This window comes from Phragmites australis, chromosome 2 (genome assembly GCF_958298935.1).
Source record: "Phragmites australis chromosome 2, lpPhrAust1.1, whole genome shotgun sequence".
Classification (NCBI taxonomy): Eukaryota; Viridiplantae; Streptophyta; class Magnoliopsida; order Poales; family Poaceae; genus Phragmites; species Phragmites australis.
The window spans coordinates 517,161-533,289 of NC_084922.1; the positions used below are offsets into that span (position 1 = coordinate 517,161).

The window sequence follows — 16,129 nt, forward strand, 5'->3', positions numbered from 1 at the left end:
AGGACAAGGACGAGCTCTCACATGCATGCATGGAGAGGATTGATTATATGGGACGGATCGAACCAACGGCCGGCAATCAATCTATGCTGTCACCTCTGGTTGAACCCGCACCGCTCGTACACGTACCGGAGAAGAAGAGGCCGGCATGAGCCATGAGGTGCGGAGGAATCGTTCTCAGCTCGAGTTTCCTCCTCCTCCTCCTTCCGCTAAACTCTCCTCTCCTCTCCTCGACTGCGGAGGAATCGACGGAGGAGATCAGCGCGCGGAACAACTCCGGCCGAGCCACGCCTATAAATCAAATGCCTCTCTCCCAGGATTCACACCACACCAGCAAGCACTAGCTTAGCTTCCATCCAAAGCAGCTAGCTGATCTTAGATCAATCGGTTCGTGACTCTTTAGCTATAGCAATGGCGGACCAGTCAGCGCACCTGAGCCACAAGGCCGGCGAGGCAGCGGGCCACGCGCAGGAGCGCAAGGAGGACGTCGTGCACGCGGCGCAGGATGCCGCGGGCTCCGCGCAGCACGATGCTGGCGGCCTCGTTCAGCAGGCTGGCGCGCAGGTGCAGCAGATCGCTCAGGGCGCCACGAACGCCGTCAAGGGCGCCGCCGACGCAGTCAAGAACGCCACCGGCATGGGCGGCAAGTAGACGTCCCGCGCGCCGCGTCCCTGTTGACCGTACGTTGCATGCTGCAGGGGACGTGCCATTATATGCCTACTAGTATGCATGTCTTGTTATGCGTACGTGCCTTTTCGTTTCTGAATTCCTTTTTGTTGGAGTTGCATCATCGCTCTCTCCACATTTCAAGTATCGTCCCATGCATGTCGCATTCACAGATTTGATTATCAGGCAGTGTGATCTAATAATACCTTACCCGGCCCAGTCTGATTTGCTGTGCTAATTAATCCATTCTGGTTTCTCGTTTGTCCCTACATGCATTATTCTGAGCAAAGGAAGTTCTTAAGAGTTTCACGTTGTCATGTTTTTGAGTTTCACGTTCACCAGCTCTGCACTGAGGTTCTCTAGAGCTTTGAGCTCATCACTCTTGCTGCCACGTTCAGAAGCCGGCGATGAACGCCACGCCGGTGGGCGGCAGGCACGAGTACCCGCCGATGAACCTCCCGACGGTGAACTCCATCGCCTCCTCCACCAGCGTGATGACGCGGTGGCCCAGAGACGCCACACGCCCCCCCCCCCCCGAACCCCCAACCGCCGCTCCCCGGGCCCGTAGTTCTGGTACTCGCCGTAGTAGATCGTGCCGGGGACGCGCGCGTACGGCTTCCACGGTACTTTGGGTACGCGCGCTGCAGGGCGGCGAGCTCCGGCGACGGGAGCAGCCGGCCGGCAGCCGTGCACAGAGATGCCCGTGCTCTCGTTCGGGTCCCGGCGGCCCTACTGCGCCGTCACCGGCCGTGTTCTGTTCAGCGGTCACCGCTGCACCGACCCCGTTAGTTAACTCGTACTAAGAAGCATGAAATTAAAACTGTACGTACGTACGCCGTACAATGTACAGTATGGTTTGTACACCCTACTCATTCGTATCTAACGTGGCGGTGTGGAAGGTTTTGAGGTTGTCGTGGACGCTGTGGTACCCGATGACGACCGTCTTGCCTAGCTACGCCGTCACCGATGAGCATCAGGTTGGTCTTTTTGCGCCCGACCTTGATGTTTTCGATGTACACTCGGGCCTTAACGTATATCACGCGCCGCCGAGCGCCGTAGCCTTGGACAGCGCGTCCACCTCGCGCCGGCGCGTCGCGTTGAGCGACATGGGCACGAGCTCGGCGTCCCCGGCTCCGGCCGCTCTTGGGAAGCCCATGGAGTCCACAAGATCTTAGCATGGGAACAATGGCATGTGCTTCATGTTGTTTTCGAGAGCACTCGCAGATACTATTGAAATGTTCCTTTGATCGTTTCATACTCTTGCATGTTTGCGGTTCTATAAGCTTACCCAGATGCCTAAAGAGGCTACAGCAAAGCAACCCTGCGATGCTGAATTGGTGATACTGATAGGAGGAAACGGTGATGTGGTATCGCATTACGTCGACGTTGTGGCGCGCGGATGGTTCATACATTGCCAAAATCAGCCAAATCATATGCGCCGGCCGCGTCATCGGCACACCGGCCTGCGGTCCCCATGGACACGCCCGCCGTCCCTGCTGTGCCGGTCGCGCTTGCTATCTCCGGGCGATCGTGGCCGTCGCTCATTGCCATCGCGCGCGCAACCGCATTGGTCCCAGAACCGGCAGAGTTGGTTCGCATCGCACGGTCCGGTGTGCCGGATTTGCTCCCTTCCATTTCCAGCACCGGTACCGTTATGGGCGCAGTGCAGTCCCAGAAGCTTGCAGCGACGTACCAAAAGAGTGTCACAGTTACTACTAACTGGACAACCAACTTAGATAGAGAAAGAGCTACTCTCAAGTGAAGTGCGTGGTAGTTGCTGAAGGCGTACACAAAATGTGACCAGTCCTACTACGAACTAGCAGCAGGTTGATCCATTCCACCAGTCACCACCAACAGGCGTTGATGCAGTACGCTGATGGAGTAACTAATTTTACTCACCCTACTCCATTCCATCCATCTTTGTTTACATTGCTGAAAGATGGACCCAAAATGTTGAAGGAGATAACCCGAACGATCGTCACCATGGTGCACTGGCTAACTGCTGCAGTGTTAGAGCGCTATTCTTCACACTTGACTCCATCTGCTCCATATCCGCATCGACTTTCTGAAGAGCGTTCTTCACATTCGACAGCTGAAGCTCCAGAGCCTTTACTTTCACCCCGGCACGAGCCCGCTCAAGCTTCAGTTCCTTGTACTTCTGGCACTCTGAAAGGTCTCTTGACTGTGTAGGGAGGTTGAGAAGATCGTTGACACGTTTCAGCAAGAATGCAACGTTCATGCCCAGGAGTTCGAAGGACTCCAGGGTCTTCTTCCAGATCAGCAAGTCCTCCTGGGAAGAAGCTTGCGCCTTGCAGGCCCTGATACCCTCGGCAATGCTGATCGTCTCCATGATCACTCCCACAACAAGGGTGAGATTCAACTGCTTGAGGAGGTGCTTGTGAAGGAATGACTTCTGGGAACGGCAGAGCTCGTAGTATGTCCTGCGTGGCTGGTCATGGAATTTGCAGTCGATAACCAAGCTGTCCACTATGATGCTGAAGTTGCTGAAACTTGTGACGTCATCAAAGTCGATATCTGAATCTGAAATTGTGATGCCTTCTATTGCTTCACTGACTACACTATCGCAATCAACTGTGCTAACTTTTGCATCATCCTTAGACTTGACATCATTAGAACTTTCTTCTTCTGGCGTGAAGAACACGGCATATGATTCAGGAGATTCAATAGTTAGCCAATTTCCACGTATGATAGACTCATGACTGCAAAATCAGCAAGATTAACCTGACTTACTCGATAGATTCCCTTTCTTGCAGCACACATCCAAATTCAGCAGACCAAGTGCTCCGTCGGTTGTAGTAAACTCATTTGCTCTTATTATATATACCTGAATGGGAATCATAACAAAAAAAAAACAAGAGAAATTGTATCATTGGATTAGTAAGGAGTGAACACTAAGTAGCTAGAATTGAAAAAATCAGTATGCAAGGAACAGTTCAAGAAATGGGTATCCTGTAAACAGATTATGATTTATGAAGGCACGATTAAGCAATTGACAAAACATTGGAAAAAACTTGCCTTAAATTTTGTTGGTTCCACAAGCTGGAAAACCACAACATCATCAACCTTAATTCCATGCTTGATTGCAAAACCTCTCCACCCAGCACTGAGTCCCTGCTTGGCACCAAGATATGTCGTATCATGATAGTCTCCATTCTCATCTTCTAGCACGATTCCAGTGTCCTGCTTTGGGAGATGCTTGTTGCAAAAGTAAGTTGGTAGACCCTAGGAGAGGACCAAAGTCAATTTCAGATGAAGCAAAAAAGGGAATGATTTCAGGTGGCTTGTACAAAACTTGCGGTTGACTATTTCCTTTAAGGACAAGGACAATCAGGAAAGCCCATAGCTTGCTCATATGTTTGCCAAGCTTGCTTATATGCTATCCCTAAAGCTAAATTTCAACAATATTTTTTAGGAATATAAATTACAGTAGCCTAGTGGCTGGTTAAATCAGGCCCTCAACGTGCTTTCAGATTTATACTTCCCATTTTTGGGAGAGCATTTGTTTGGCAATTTGATCTTCTAACCGAAAAGGTAATTTGAACGTTTTTTTTCAGGATGTGTTTCCTCGCATTCCCTATTTGCTTCCACACGTTGTTCATAAGAAGCAATTACCAAATCTTCAGAATTGGGCAAACATTCAAATAACTAGTTACCGTAGCAACTTACCAGCCAAAAACCCCGGACGACATGAGATTGTAGCATATACTTGGCAAAGCTAGGATGTTCTGCTGATAACTTCGCCTGTACCTCCTTAGCTCTATCCATAGCAGATCCACATTTTTCGTGAACACTGGAATTTGATTAAAGATGTAAGTGCATAAGTAGACAAGCTTCAGAACTATAGATGCAGTTTACTCACGTGGAAAAGAAAAGAAAAGAAAAGAAAGGAAAGGAAAAGTTTGAAGTACCTAGCACTTGTCTTTTGGTCAGGAAGCTTTCTTTGTACACTCTCCACTCCCCTAGACTTCAAGACCTTCCATAACGAGGAAACTCGAGTGTCAGAAAAGTTAAAATCAATAAATTTTACAGTTGCAATCCATGAAAATTATGAGATGAAAGGAAGGAAACAAGGATCTATTGCAAAAGTGTGTTCTAAATGTAGAGTTTTGTTGGCCATGTTGTATTGCTGGTAGTGGTGTTGTGAATGGAGTAACCATGCATGTAGAGAATATCCATATAAAAATGAAAAAAAAAGCTTGGTCTTACACCCTGATGTATACAAGAGAAACTAAGCAAAGAAACAGTGCCCTTACTTCCAAAGGAATAACCTCCTCCTCCTCCTCTTCGTCTGTATCACCACAATGAATTGATACAGGCTGGTGAGCAACAACAATAGCGAGGTAATCATCCGGCAATCCTTAAATAATTATTGTGTGATGAAAATATCAAGCTAACCGAAGACCAAAAGAAAACATGTAGTCTGATAATGCGAAAATGCATAAGATCATCGAGTATTGATTATACCAGATACTCCAGATACTGATGGGTATTGACAGAAAAACATAAGCAAGTAATTTCTAGACTTCATTTCAGAGCATCAGATACAGTTCCAAATGATAAGAGTGATCAAACTTAGCAAACAAAAGAGACTTCGAGGGCAACACATTCTACAATACCCATCACGCTAAGTTCAGAGTTGTGATTCATGGACTATTCATTTTACAGGGACTCTGCATATCAAACCAGCACCCTCTACATTTTTGAACTATGAATAGGTGCTAAGCCCTAGCCGTGCAGAAGAGCGTTCAAGTACGGTTGATTGTCTGATCACGCTTCCCCACCTGCCAAACTAAGGATGTGCTATCCTTACACTCCGACTATGATAAAGATTTTCTTTTTTTAATTTCAGTATGATGAATGGAATGTGCTACTCTTTTTTTTTTGCGGAAAAAAATTCAATGAAGTGTGCTACTCTGAAGCCAATGTAAACCATTTCACGCAGGGCCTCACCATGGGCACAAAATCGTCATCCTTGTAATTCTCGCTGCTGCTACTGTCAAGCAAGGCGAGCCTCTGCTTGACCAATGCCATCTTCTGCTCCATCTTGCTCTTGGCGGACTGGGAGCCAGCACCAGTAGGCCTCCCTCTCTTCCTCTGGAGAGCAACCAAGCAAAGCAGAGAAACAGATTCAGTATTGAGGGAGATGAAGAGCAGTACAAGTTGATAAAAGAGGGAAAAAAACTTCAGCTACGTAAAGCTTGAGGGAGATAAAGAGAATAGTGAATGAAACACCAAGTTGGACTAGAAAAGAAACAGAAATCGATCAAGAGGCAGAAAACAGAGAATGAAAAAAAAACCAAATAGGCGGAAACGGATGCACGAAGCGACCAATCCACCAGAGGGGAAAAGAAAAGAAAAGGAAATGTACAGGCAGGTAAAAGAGGAGGCGGAAAGACGAAAAAAAACCCAAACATTTGAGAGATCTTTGCTAACTGAACGTATGCAAAAAGAACATCGGGGCTGTTTACTTTACAGATGAGATAAAAACAAAAGGAAAAAACTCAATGCATAAAGCAAAACTGAAACAAATTGCCGTGCAAATGTTCCATTAACATAGCAGCAAAGAAAAAAGATCCATTAACAGACGATTCAAGAAAAGCCGGATGAGAAGTAAAGAACCAAGCCTCGATAATTAACCGTCTTCATAAATGTGCGAAATAAACAAGTCAATGACTGGGGAGTTTTGAGATAATAAAGGAGAGGAAGATGCCTTGAGGGGCTGATCCATGGCCATTGCCTCTGCAGTCCCGGAGCTCGGATGCCTTGTGTTCACTGCGTTTCGCGATTGGGGTTTCAAAGTTGGAAATGTGGATGGGGACTCACTGAGGCAGAGCCACCGAGGAGGACAGATAAACAAGTACAGTAGCAGGAGGAGAAAATGAGCCGACCGTTCCATTTTCGGCCCCTTTTTGCGATTAACTTTTCAAGAAGGGTTGAAACAAGGGTGTCAGTCAGGACGTTGACACAGGGGAGAAATCTCCAATCCGACTTGTATTGTCCCGTCCCGTCCCTTCCCTTGCTTCTTTTTCAACCACGGATACCTCTCTTTGTTTGTTTCAGATAAAAAGAAACAATGTTCACTATAGAGAAATTTCCATCCCAATTCCAATCCCATGTAGCAGGCAGCAGCCCGGCGCTTGAGTGAGTCGACTGCAATTGCATTGCCCCGCCCGTTGGATTGCACTGCACGCGTACACGTTATACTCGGGCCTCGCTACCTTCACTGCATTGATCAATGCCCGAGCTGTTATCCTTGTCTTCTCCAAGGAAAAACACTCATCGCTTACCTTACGAGCGGGAAGGTGTGGAATCTTTATATCAATCAATGCAGCCGCACCATTTTATCGATATCCTGAGCGTTATGAACCTTGGTATCGATGCATCTATCTTATATTTACTAATTAGAGATTTTTTTATACCTTCACATTAATTAAAAAAAATCCTATAAAAAAGCAAAACATCCGATCGTCAAATTAATTGATTGATTAACTGTAACTATTGATCAAACAACTTAGACAAAACAATATAGAAGATTAAAAAATGAATCATAAAGTCCAGCCTCAAAACTACTTCTTACCTTGCCTTTCCTACCTTTTTTGTTGTAGATATTATTTGTCCAACAAGGTTACGTTAGTAACTCCAACTTAGTTACGTTAGCAATCAACATATTTTTCCAAATCAATTATAATCAAACATTACAAAATTAAAACAACAGAACGCAAACATATTACGAATTATCACACAAAAATATTATCAAATAATTTATAATGTATTTAAAAAATAATATGAGATACGGTGACGACATTAAAAATAATAATAATTTCAAAAAACTAAGAAACAAATAAAAATCAATTTGCATAACACATAAAATAAAAATTATAAATTAGATCTATTCACAAATAATAAACATGATTCCAATAGTACGAATAAAAATTACATTTATATTTTATATTCTAATATTTAAAAATAAATAGTTGATGTATCTTAGCATATAGCTATTATTAATATAAATATCTACAATTCAATTGTAAACTAAATTTTTAACCTGTGCAGTCGCACAAGTTAATACGCTAGTACCTAATAGAACCGAATTCATATCCGTGAAAGATGCATGCAGTCGATGCCTCTTGAAATGTAGAAATATCTTCAGGAACCTTGATATCAATGTAGCCATACCAATTTTATTACGGTAGAGCCGAATCCATAGTCATACAGAGTAGACAGAACCGTTACCTATTGACTAGGCTTATGCGCTACTCTAGGGCTAGGCTATTATTAGCTACAATCAAATCGGAAACTTGTCGATGATTTCAGGGAACTTTCCTGGAAAAGAAATACTGTATATAGATCAAGGGGGAGATTTTCCGTTGGTCTCAGTAAACGAGACTGGTCTTATTTCAGGGGAGCTCGGATCGATAAAATGGAAGGAAATGATACGGCCTGGTTATTTTCACTGCTATCTCTTATTTCTTTTAACATACTTTTTAAAAGATTCAGTTTTTAATTTTTTATATCTGATAATGTTTAGAGCTATTCTATTTTCCTACTTTTAAAAATTATTAGTTCTCCACACCATAATCATCTCTACTCCCTCCACTAGCACAGTGAAGTTGCCCAGAGCAGCCATTTCCGTTGAGAGAGGGCACTGCCCGCTTTACGCTTTTCTTTTCCGCCCCGGCACGCAAGGTGTCCCGAATTCCCTCCCGCATCGCCAATTCGCCATCACAGTAAAGCCTTCCGCCCCTCCTCGCCTCTCTCGCTCAATCGTTCGCTACCTGCTCTGCTACTGGTAGTACTAAAAACCCTTCTTCCCCAACACCAACCAATCAGTTGAAGCCTTCCCGAGGTGGGTGCCGCGCTCTTTCTCTCTTCGCTTCGGCTGCCCTGCATCTTTCTTCTTGGTCAATGCTTTTTTTTCCTTGATCGGTGCTTGCTGGCTTCTTCTGCATCTTTCTCGTTGCGATGGGTGGATTTCTTGGTGGTGTGATGGAAGAGGGTTTTGACCATGGACACCTTCCGCTGTGCTATCTATTCTATTCACCTCTCGTTTTCTTGGTAGGGTTCTTGATGATGATGCGGTGGTGCTCCTGCGCCCGCCTGGACCGTGACGGCCCAAGTTTATCTCCGGGTTTCCGCTGTGCTTGTGATCTTAATTTGCCTCTTCTTTCTTTCTTTTTGTCTGTTCTTGGTCTTGAGGTGGCGGTGTCGCGGTTCCATTGGACCGAGACCGACCACCACGCGTCACGCACGCACTGATTGGGGTTTGGTGCTTAGCCGCCGGCAAGTGGGACCGACGAGCACGAGTTCTTGAAAAGAACATGCTACTAAAAAGAAAGAAAGGGAAAAGGCACATACTTGCCGCGTTGGGATTCTCCAAGAAGATCCATTTTTTTAGTATATTTTCGTTCCTTTTGTTTCAATTGTTCTTGCCGAGGAAATGATCGCTCCAGCTTATGCATAGGTTGTTCATGTGCTTGTGATTTTGCCTTTACTATCTGCGCAAATACATGATCTTTCTTCATGTTTCTTGGAATGATCACAGTGGTGTCTTATATTTTCCTGGTTTTGTGTGAAGTGATTAGACGGAAGGATGGTTCTGAAGAAGCTGCTTCAGGTGTTTTGTGTCAAGAAGAAGGATCCCAAGAAGAAAGGTGCTTCACTTCAGCTTTTGTCCGGATACTTCCCTCTTCAGAAAAACGATCTCGCTTGTTGTCTCATACTCTCATCTGAGGGCAAATTGGCATTTTTCTTGTGCCCTATTTCGTCCATCAGCCCTGGATTGCTCAAATAGGGACATGGTTTTCGGGCGCCATTACACAGCAATCTAATGGACCACCAGTTATAATAGGTTGAAATTATTGGATAATTTAGGCTGTCTTATGTTGTCCTAGATGGTTACAGTATGAGGACTTAAGCGTGCTGTATTTGAGGAGTTACACCTTTTGCAGTTACTTGTTTTGCTTGTGTGAGAATACTGAACCGTACAGATCATCTTTTAGGAACCCAGCTAGTAGAGATGTAGCAATTTTTATAGACCGAAAGAAGCATAAAAGAGATATTGCTGCACTGTGTATCTTACTGGATGCTTAGAGGCATACAACGATACCAAAACGCTAAATGTGGTGCGGATAATATACATTCACCAGGGGAATAAAATGTGATACCTTGATATAATCAGAGATTCAGACTGCTGATATTGTTTGAGTGTATTGATCCATATCTAAAGTGTGATGAACTATGTCTTCAAGTTTGATATGTGAATCCCATTATTTATGATTTTCTTTTGTTCTTACACTGAATGCTTTTCTAATGGATGAATAATGTGTTTATGCAGGCAAATCCATTGATCCACTTTGGCAAGGTACCCCTGATGTCCAGTGCTATATTTTACATATGTTATTCTGTGCCCTGTTTATTTCTTTTTACCTCAAAATAGCATCAGATATGATCTGAATACGCTTCTGTTGGCAGTGCAGAGGTTGGCAAGGCCCTAAAATTGATAAATGAGCATATTACTGGATTGGGTGCAGGAATATATATAGACACTAATTTACTTATGAGATGGAAATCCTTTCGAGTTTCATAGGAGTTGGTGCACTGATATAAGTAAATTAGTAAGGTGCTCTGTCTAAACTCTAAAGTAGGCCAGATTTTCAGTCATTTATTTACATAAGCACTCCCTCTTAGGTTTTGAGGATTCAGCTCACTGGTGTTCACCAACTCATATTTTATTACTTATATTTAACAATTTTTAAACTAGTGTTTTATTACTTATATTTAACAATTAACTCCTTAAGGTACTTTAAGGCAACAAGTAAACTACTTAAGGTTGCTTCAAAACTTTCAAACGGGGTCAAGGAGCTGATTTTCATTGGTGTAGCAGTAACAGTTCAGATTTGCAGTTCCACATGGCCAGTGCCACAGTAGGCCTGATGCTATCCCATATCTCTGTCCTAATCTGGAATTATATAATTAGTGATGTCATGATGACATTACTCATTATTCATTAACCTACACCTCAATTTCAGCTTCTGCTCCACACTCCAATATGAGTGTCACTGCAGATAAGAGTATTTTGAATCCCTGTTCAAGTGGGACTGGCACTGCACTATGGATGCAAAAACATGAACCTGAGTGCTCAAGCTCATCAATGGCAAGAACCGAACATGGAACTGAGATTAATCATTACAAATCATTTAATCAATTTGATGTTGTTCAAGATTTCTCCGATCACCACTATGCAAAGAAATCACCGGGGAAGGTATGCTGTGTCATTCCGTGAACCTTGTTTCTGCTATTAGATTTAACAGTAAATTTCTCTTCTCAAAATATGTGAACAGACCACCAAAGAATGGGTGAAGGCAATCCAAAGCGACTGGAAGCTTCTACAGAAAGATCTACCTGGTCAGTGCATGTTTTTATTTGATAAATCAGTATTCTTATAGTCATCAAAATATCAGTTTGGTGATTCATTTCTTGTTGTCGCCAAACAGTTTCTTATGCTGATTATATTTGATCAATGTTTCATTTCTTATTGTCACCAAACTGCCACAAACTGTAGTTACAGAGAATTCAAAGGACACACTATTGTATAATCTTATATTTACTAATTGGAGGCTCCTTTTGGTGCCTCCACGTTAATCCTAAGAAAATCCTAGAAATTCTCATATAAAAGCAAAACATCCAACCGTCGAATTAATTGATTGACTAACTGTAACCATAGATCAACCAGACGAAACAACATAGAAGATTAAAAAACAAATCATAGAGTCCAACCCCAAGACTACTTATTGCCTTGCCTTTCCTTCCCTTTTTTGTTGTATACCATTTGTCCAACAAGTTTACGTTAGCAAACTCCAAATTAGTTACGTTAGCAATCAACACACTTTTTCTAATCAATTATAATTAAATATTACAAAATTAAAACAACAGAACGCAAACATATTACGGATTATCACACAAAAAATAATATCAAAGAATTATAATGTATTTAAAAAAATAATATGAGATATGGTGACGACATTAAAAATAATAATAATTTCAAAAAATCAAGAAACAAATAAAAATCAATTTGCATAACACATAAAATGAAAATTATAAATTAGATCTATTCACAAATAATAAACATGATTCCAATATTATGAACAAAAATTACATTTATATTTTATATTCTAATATTTAAATATAAATAGTTGATGTATCTTAGCATACAACCATTATTAACATAAATATCTAAAATTCAGCTGTAAGTTAAATTTCTAGCCTGTGCAGTCGCACGGGTTGATGCGCTAGTGTATATAGTGTCTATACCATCATCGCTTATGGCATTTTGTTGACTATTAATTTTCCATAATAATCATGTTCAGAAGTAATTATTTTATATTAGAAAACAAATGAGAAAATGGAAACAATGTGCATCTACAAAATCATGTGCACTAGGGCAAGATACAATGCCACTTCTTGTACGCATCATGTCGTATGATTGACATTTGCACCTGTTATCCTTATTCTTACTGGGAGAATTTACACCTGACATCAGCAGATGCCTTTTTTATTGCTAATAACTTGGATCAGTTTGATTTAAATTATGCAGAATCTATATATGTTAGAGTTTACGAGGATAGGATTGATCTGCTCAGGGCTGCTATAGTTGGGCCAGCTGGAACTCCATATCACGATGGACTGTTCTTCTTTGATGTCCGTTTTCCTTCTGAATACCCAAAATGCCCACCAGTATGTGACCGCTTCACATCAGCTTTCCCCTAATATTTCTATTAGCATAGTCATCCACAATCTTTTATAAACTCTACCTGATGTATGCAGAAAGTTCATTACCATTCGGGTGGACTTCGGTTAAATCCAAACTTGTATGCGAGTGGGAAAGTTTGCCTTAGCCTTCTGAATACCTGGTGGGGTAATGGGTGCGAGAAATGGGGCAAGTCAAATTCCACCATTCTGCAGGTGTTGGTCTCCATCCAGGGCCTTGTGTTGAATGATAAGCCGTATTTCAATGAGCCATATTACAAAAATTCGGCTAATACAACAGTTGGTGAAAAGAATTCCTTGGCTTACAATCAGACTGCCTTTCTACTATCCTGCAGGACAATGCTGTATTCACTCCGGAAGCCTCCAAAGGTAAGTACAGAAATCCCTCATCTCGTCAAATTAACTGCATAGATCCAAATATGCCCTATGCACCACTGTTCTTACAGGCCTTTCATTCCTGCAGCATTTTGAGACCCTTGTTGCGCGCCACTTCCTCGAGCGTGAGCGTGTCATTCTTGATGCGTGTAGCATTTACATGTCTGGCACAGTCGTTGGATCATCTGTCGAGAATGGCGCCAAATATGCCAGTGACAAGTGCTTTGCAGATTTCAAGAAGTCGCTGGTGCTGTACACAGAACATCTGTGGACAGAGTTTGCAGCAAACAGAACTTGCGTACTGGAATTGAAAAAAGAGGCATCAACTGCAGATGAGATCGTGCCTACCAGCTAGAATTCTTTCGTCAGAACACCCGACTATTGCAATTCACCTTCCTAACTGAAAAGTGAGACAATTAATAGGTTTTTGACAGCAGTACCGCACTGCGCAAGAATTGGCTTTTGTTTCTGGTTTAAGCATGTTCTTGTCAGACATTAGCCATTGCAGATGTATTTCAGATGCTGGCATATCTATTTGATGACTAAAATTTAGTCCCATTCTGTGTCAATCTACTTAATGGTTAAATCCGTGTAACTTGAACAACCTTGATGGTAATAGAACATGTTATGTTAGTTTCAATGCCTCTATGAAAGATAGATCCTGTTGCATTAACTAAACCTGTTCCGCTACGATGACTTACACAAATGGACGATGTTTTTTTTTTGCGCAAAACAGTTTTTGATATTCAAAACATAACTAAAATAAGTTGGCGCAAATTGCAAGACCGGTAAATATTCTCAGTGGCAGCCTTGCAAAACTTTCAGTCAAGAGTGATTTGCAGGACATGATAAACTGGAAGTAGCGAAAAGAAATAGTACCGACTAAAAAGTGCAGATACATTGCAGCTCAAACTTGATGATATTGCAATGAACTGTTGTTATCGCTCACAAGAGAAATTTCTTACCGCAAGTGAGAAATAGAACAGGTAAAAACTTCCATCATCCATTAGCTGCTATCAGCAAAGGAATAATCGCGTTCTGCTTCTGTACATGGCATCTCAAGTATACCAGGATTCTAAGAGTAATGTATGTCAGGAACATTAAAACAGTAAAGAGAACAAGAGTAATAACAACAGCCCTCTCATTGAGAAAGACATCATAATCTTCTGAACAACAATACAAACTCTGTTCCTTCTTTAATGAAATGACACGCAGTTCTCCTACGCCTTCGAGAAAAAAAACAATACAAACTCTGTATATATGGTGTTCAGTCCTAGAAGTACCCAAAATTGATGGGTACAGGCCTAAAAATACTCAAAATCACCTGTCGTTGATTTAACTACTGCAGCACCAGTGGGTAAGCTACTCGGAGTAGTCGCGGCTGCACTCTCTGGCCCCTTCTTCTCCTTAGTTCCAAACTGACTGAAGTCAACAGGTTCAGGGACAGAGGGTGGATGAGCGCCCCTCGCAAGTGCCCATCCAGTTCATCCCTTCAAAGAATGGGTGCTGCTTGATCTCAGTAACCCCCCTCTTGGTTGCAATCCTCTTCTGAGGGTCCTTCACCGAAAGCCCACGGATGAGATCGCGCGCGACATTGCTCACTGGTGGGCTGTCAGGGAACCGCAGTGGCTGCTCCACCACGTTGCAGAGCGTGACACGGTTGCTATTCCCCTTGAACGGCGTCATGCCATGCAGCAGCTCGTACAAGAATATGCCAAAGGTCCACCAGTCCACCGCGCTGTTGTGCCCCTCTCCTCTGATGATCTCCGGTGCAAGGTACTCATGAGTTCCGACAAACGACATTGACCGAGCATCTGTTGGCTCAGCATTGAACTCTAGAAGCGATCCATTGAGGCTAAAGTCTGATTTGGTCTTGCGGTTCCTCTTGGGGAGTATGCGCGGGAAGAATGCTGGCTGCTGCATTCAGCCTTGGCTGACACCTTCGGCGTGGACTAGGCCTTTCTCTACGCCATTGGCGCCTGCGTGGACCGATGAGGATTTGACTAACTTCGGGCTGACAGAACACCGCAATGACAGGTCGAAGTCAGATAACATGATGTGCCCCCATCGCGGACCAGGACATTTTCCCTCTCAGTTTCTGCCCGGATCAAGAAGGGGTGATCAAGAAGGCTGAGGATTTCCCTCTCAGTTTCTGCCCAGATCAGCTTGTTCCTGCTTATGAGCGACTCCTTGTCCATCACTTTCATGGCAAAAACTGTGTCTGTCCCCCTGAGCTCCACAAGGTAAACACTGCCAATATCTCCATAACCAAGGAGCTTCAGAAGTCTGAAGTGGACTAGGCTGAGAGGGGAGTCCCTACAGCTGACCAATTGGATGGCCTCCCACCTGCGATCGCCTCCAGTATGCCGCTTGATCTGGCCAGTACTCCAACTATCCAAGCTGTTACTTCTAGAAGTGTCAAAGCTGCCTTGACAAACTGTTACGGAGGAACCACCACGTTTCTCATCTGTGGGCTTGACACTCTTTGCTGCTGCTTTTGTTGGCGTGGCACCTGTTTCAGATGCTGCAGTTGTTGCATGATTTGTCGTCTGACTTGGGATTGTTTTGTCAGCTGGATCAGACCTCTTTTGGTGTGATTTCTTATCGGAAGGGATATGCAAGTGTGCAGCTGGCTTGGAGGCTGCGGATGGATTGGCTGAGGCGCCGGATTTGTTCCGTTCCAAGGCGCCATTGGAATGCGAGTATTGAAATCCATCTCGTCACTCGCGGTGGACAGCTTGTTGTATGACATAGAGTTCATCTGAAACTTGACAAGATAGTAGCACATCAGGACAGATGATAACGAATGTGTACTGAGAATGGAATCAGTTATTGTAGAAGAAATCGGCACGTTGTGGCAGCACAAGAATGGTTATTTTGCTCAAGCCAATTAGGTCCACGTCGTGCCTTTGGGCAGCACGCCATAGATCAATCGTTCAATCGGCGTTGGCCACTAAGGCCAAACCAGCACGTTCGACATGATCATTGAAGGTATGAGGCAAACAATTTGCTAAAATTTTGCTCTTCAAAAAGTTGAGGCATTGAAGCAACTAGAGGGATAATTGATCATCTATATAAGTATTCCCCTTTCTCGCAATAATCATCATATGGTTGTAAGCATATGTTTAGCAAGTACGGGCGAATATGCATTACGGATCCTAACGAATCGAAACAAGAGAGAAATTGACGAGGCAAGAAAAACGAACCTATGCGACGGGATATCGACGAGCGCCGCCGCCTTGGGCTTCAAACGCCGGGAGAGCGGAAAGCAAGAAGAAGGCGCGGCCCCATGGGACCGAGCACC

The 16,129-nt window shown here is 43.5% G+C and overlaps 3 protein-coding genes and 1 pseudogene across 11 annotated transcripts; 2 read left to right on the forward strand and 2 right to left on the reverse strand.

The window, feature by feature from the left end:
* Window positions 1-408: 408 nt before the first annotated feature.
* Window positions 409-693, forward strand: LOC133909730 (stress-induced protein KIN2). Its single transcript, XM_062352290.1, has one exon. The coding sequence runs from the start codon at window positions 409-411 to the stop codon at window positions 646-648; it is 240 nt and encodes a 79-aa protein (XP_062208274.1). The 3' UTR covers window positions 649-693.
* Window positions 694-2,356: 1,663 nt separating this feature from the next.
* Window positions 2,357-6,591, reverse strand: LOC133909732 (B3 domain-containing protein Os01g0234100-like). 2 transcript variants are annotated; one of them, XM_062352291.1, is made up of 8 exons: window positions 6,395-6,590; window positions 5,635-5,778; window positions 4,938-5,000; window positions 4,593-4,657; window positions 4,351-4,474; window positions 3,700-3,906; window positions 3,415-3,508; window positions 2,357-3,309 (listed from the first exon to the last, which is right to left on the reverse strand). In XM_062352291.1, exons 1-8 carry the CDS (start codon window positions 6,578-6,580, stop codon window positions 2,642-2,644), a joined length of 1,551 nt encoding a protein of 516 aa, XP_062208275.1. In that variant the 5' UTR covers window positions 6,581-6,590; the 3' UTR covers window positions 2,357-2,641. The 2 variants fall into 2 exon arrangements, with proteins under 2 accessions (XP_062208275.1, XP_062208276.1); XM_062352292.1 differs by lacking the exon at window positions 4,938-5,000 and having other exon boundaries at window positions 6,395-6,591.
* Window positions 6,592-8,288: 1,697 nt separating this feature from the next.
* On the forward strand, window positions 8,289-13,465 carry LOC133892157 (putative ubiquitin-conjugating enzyme E2 38). 8 transcript variants are annotated; one of them, XM_062332901.1, is made up of 8 exons: window positions 8,289-8,530; window positions 9,260-9,335; window positions 10,019-10,045; window positions 10,749-10,945; window positions 11,025-11,088; window positions 12,278-12,417; window positions 12,508-12,819; window positions 12,914-13,465. In XM_062332901.1, the coding sequence occupies exons 2-8, from the start codon at window positions 9,275-9,277 to the stop codon at window positions 13,178-13,180; spliced, it is 1,068 nt and encodes a 355-aa protein (XP_062188885.1). In that variant the 5' UTR covers window positions 8,289-8,530; window positions 9,260-9,274; the 3' UTR covers window positions 13,181-13,465. The 8 variants fall into 8 exon arrangements, with proteins under 8 accessions (XP_062188885.1, XP_062188870.1, XP_062188892.1 ...); XM_062332886.1 differs by having other exon boundaries at window positions 8,290-8,530; window positions 10,713-10,945; XM_062332908.1 differs by lacking the exon at window positions 8,289-8,530 and adding an exon at window positions 8,780-9,154.
* A 345-nt stretch (window positions 13,466-13,810) lies between these two features.
* LOC133892206 (serine/threonine-protein kinase AGC1-5-like) lies at window positions 13,811-15,586 on the reverse strand (annotated as a pseudogene).
* Window positions 15,587-16,129: the final 543 nt, after the last annotated feature.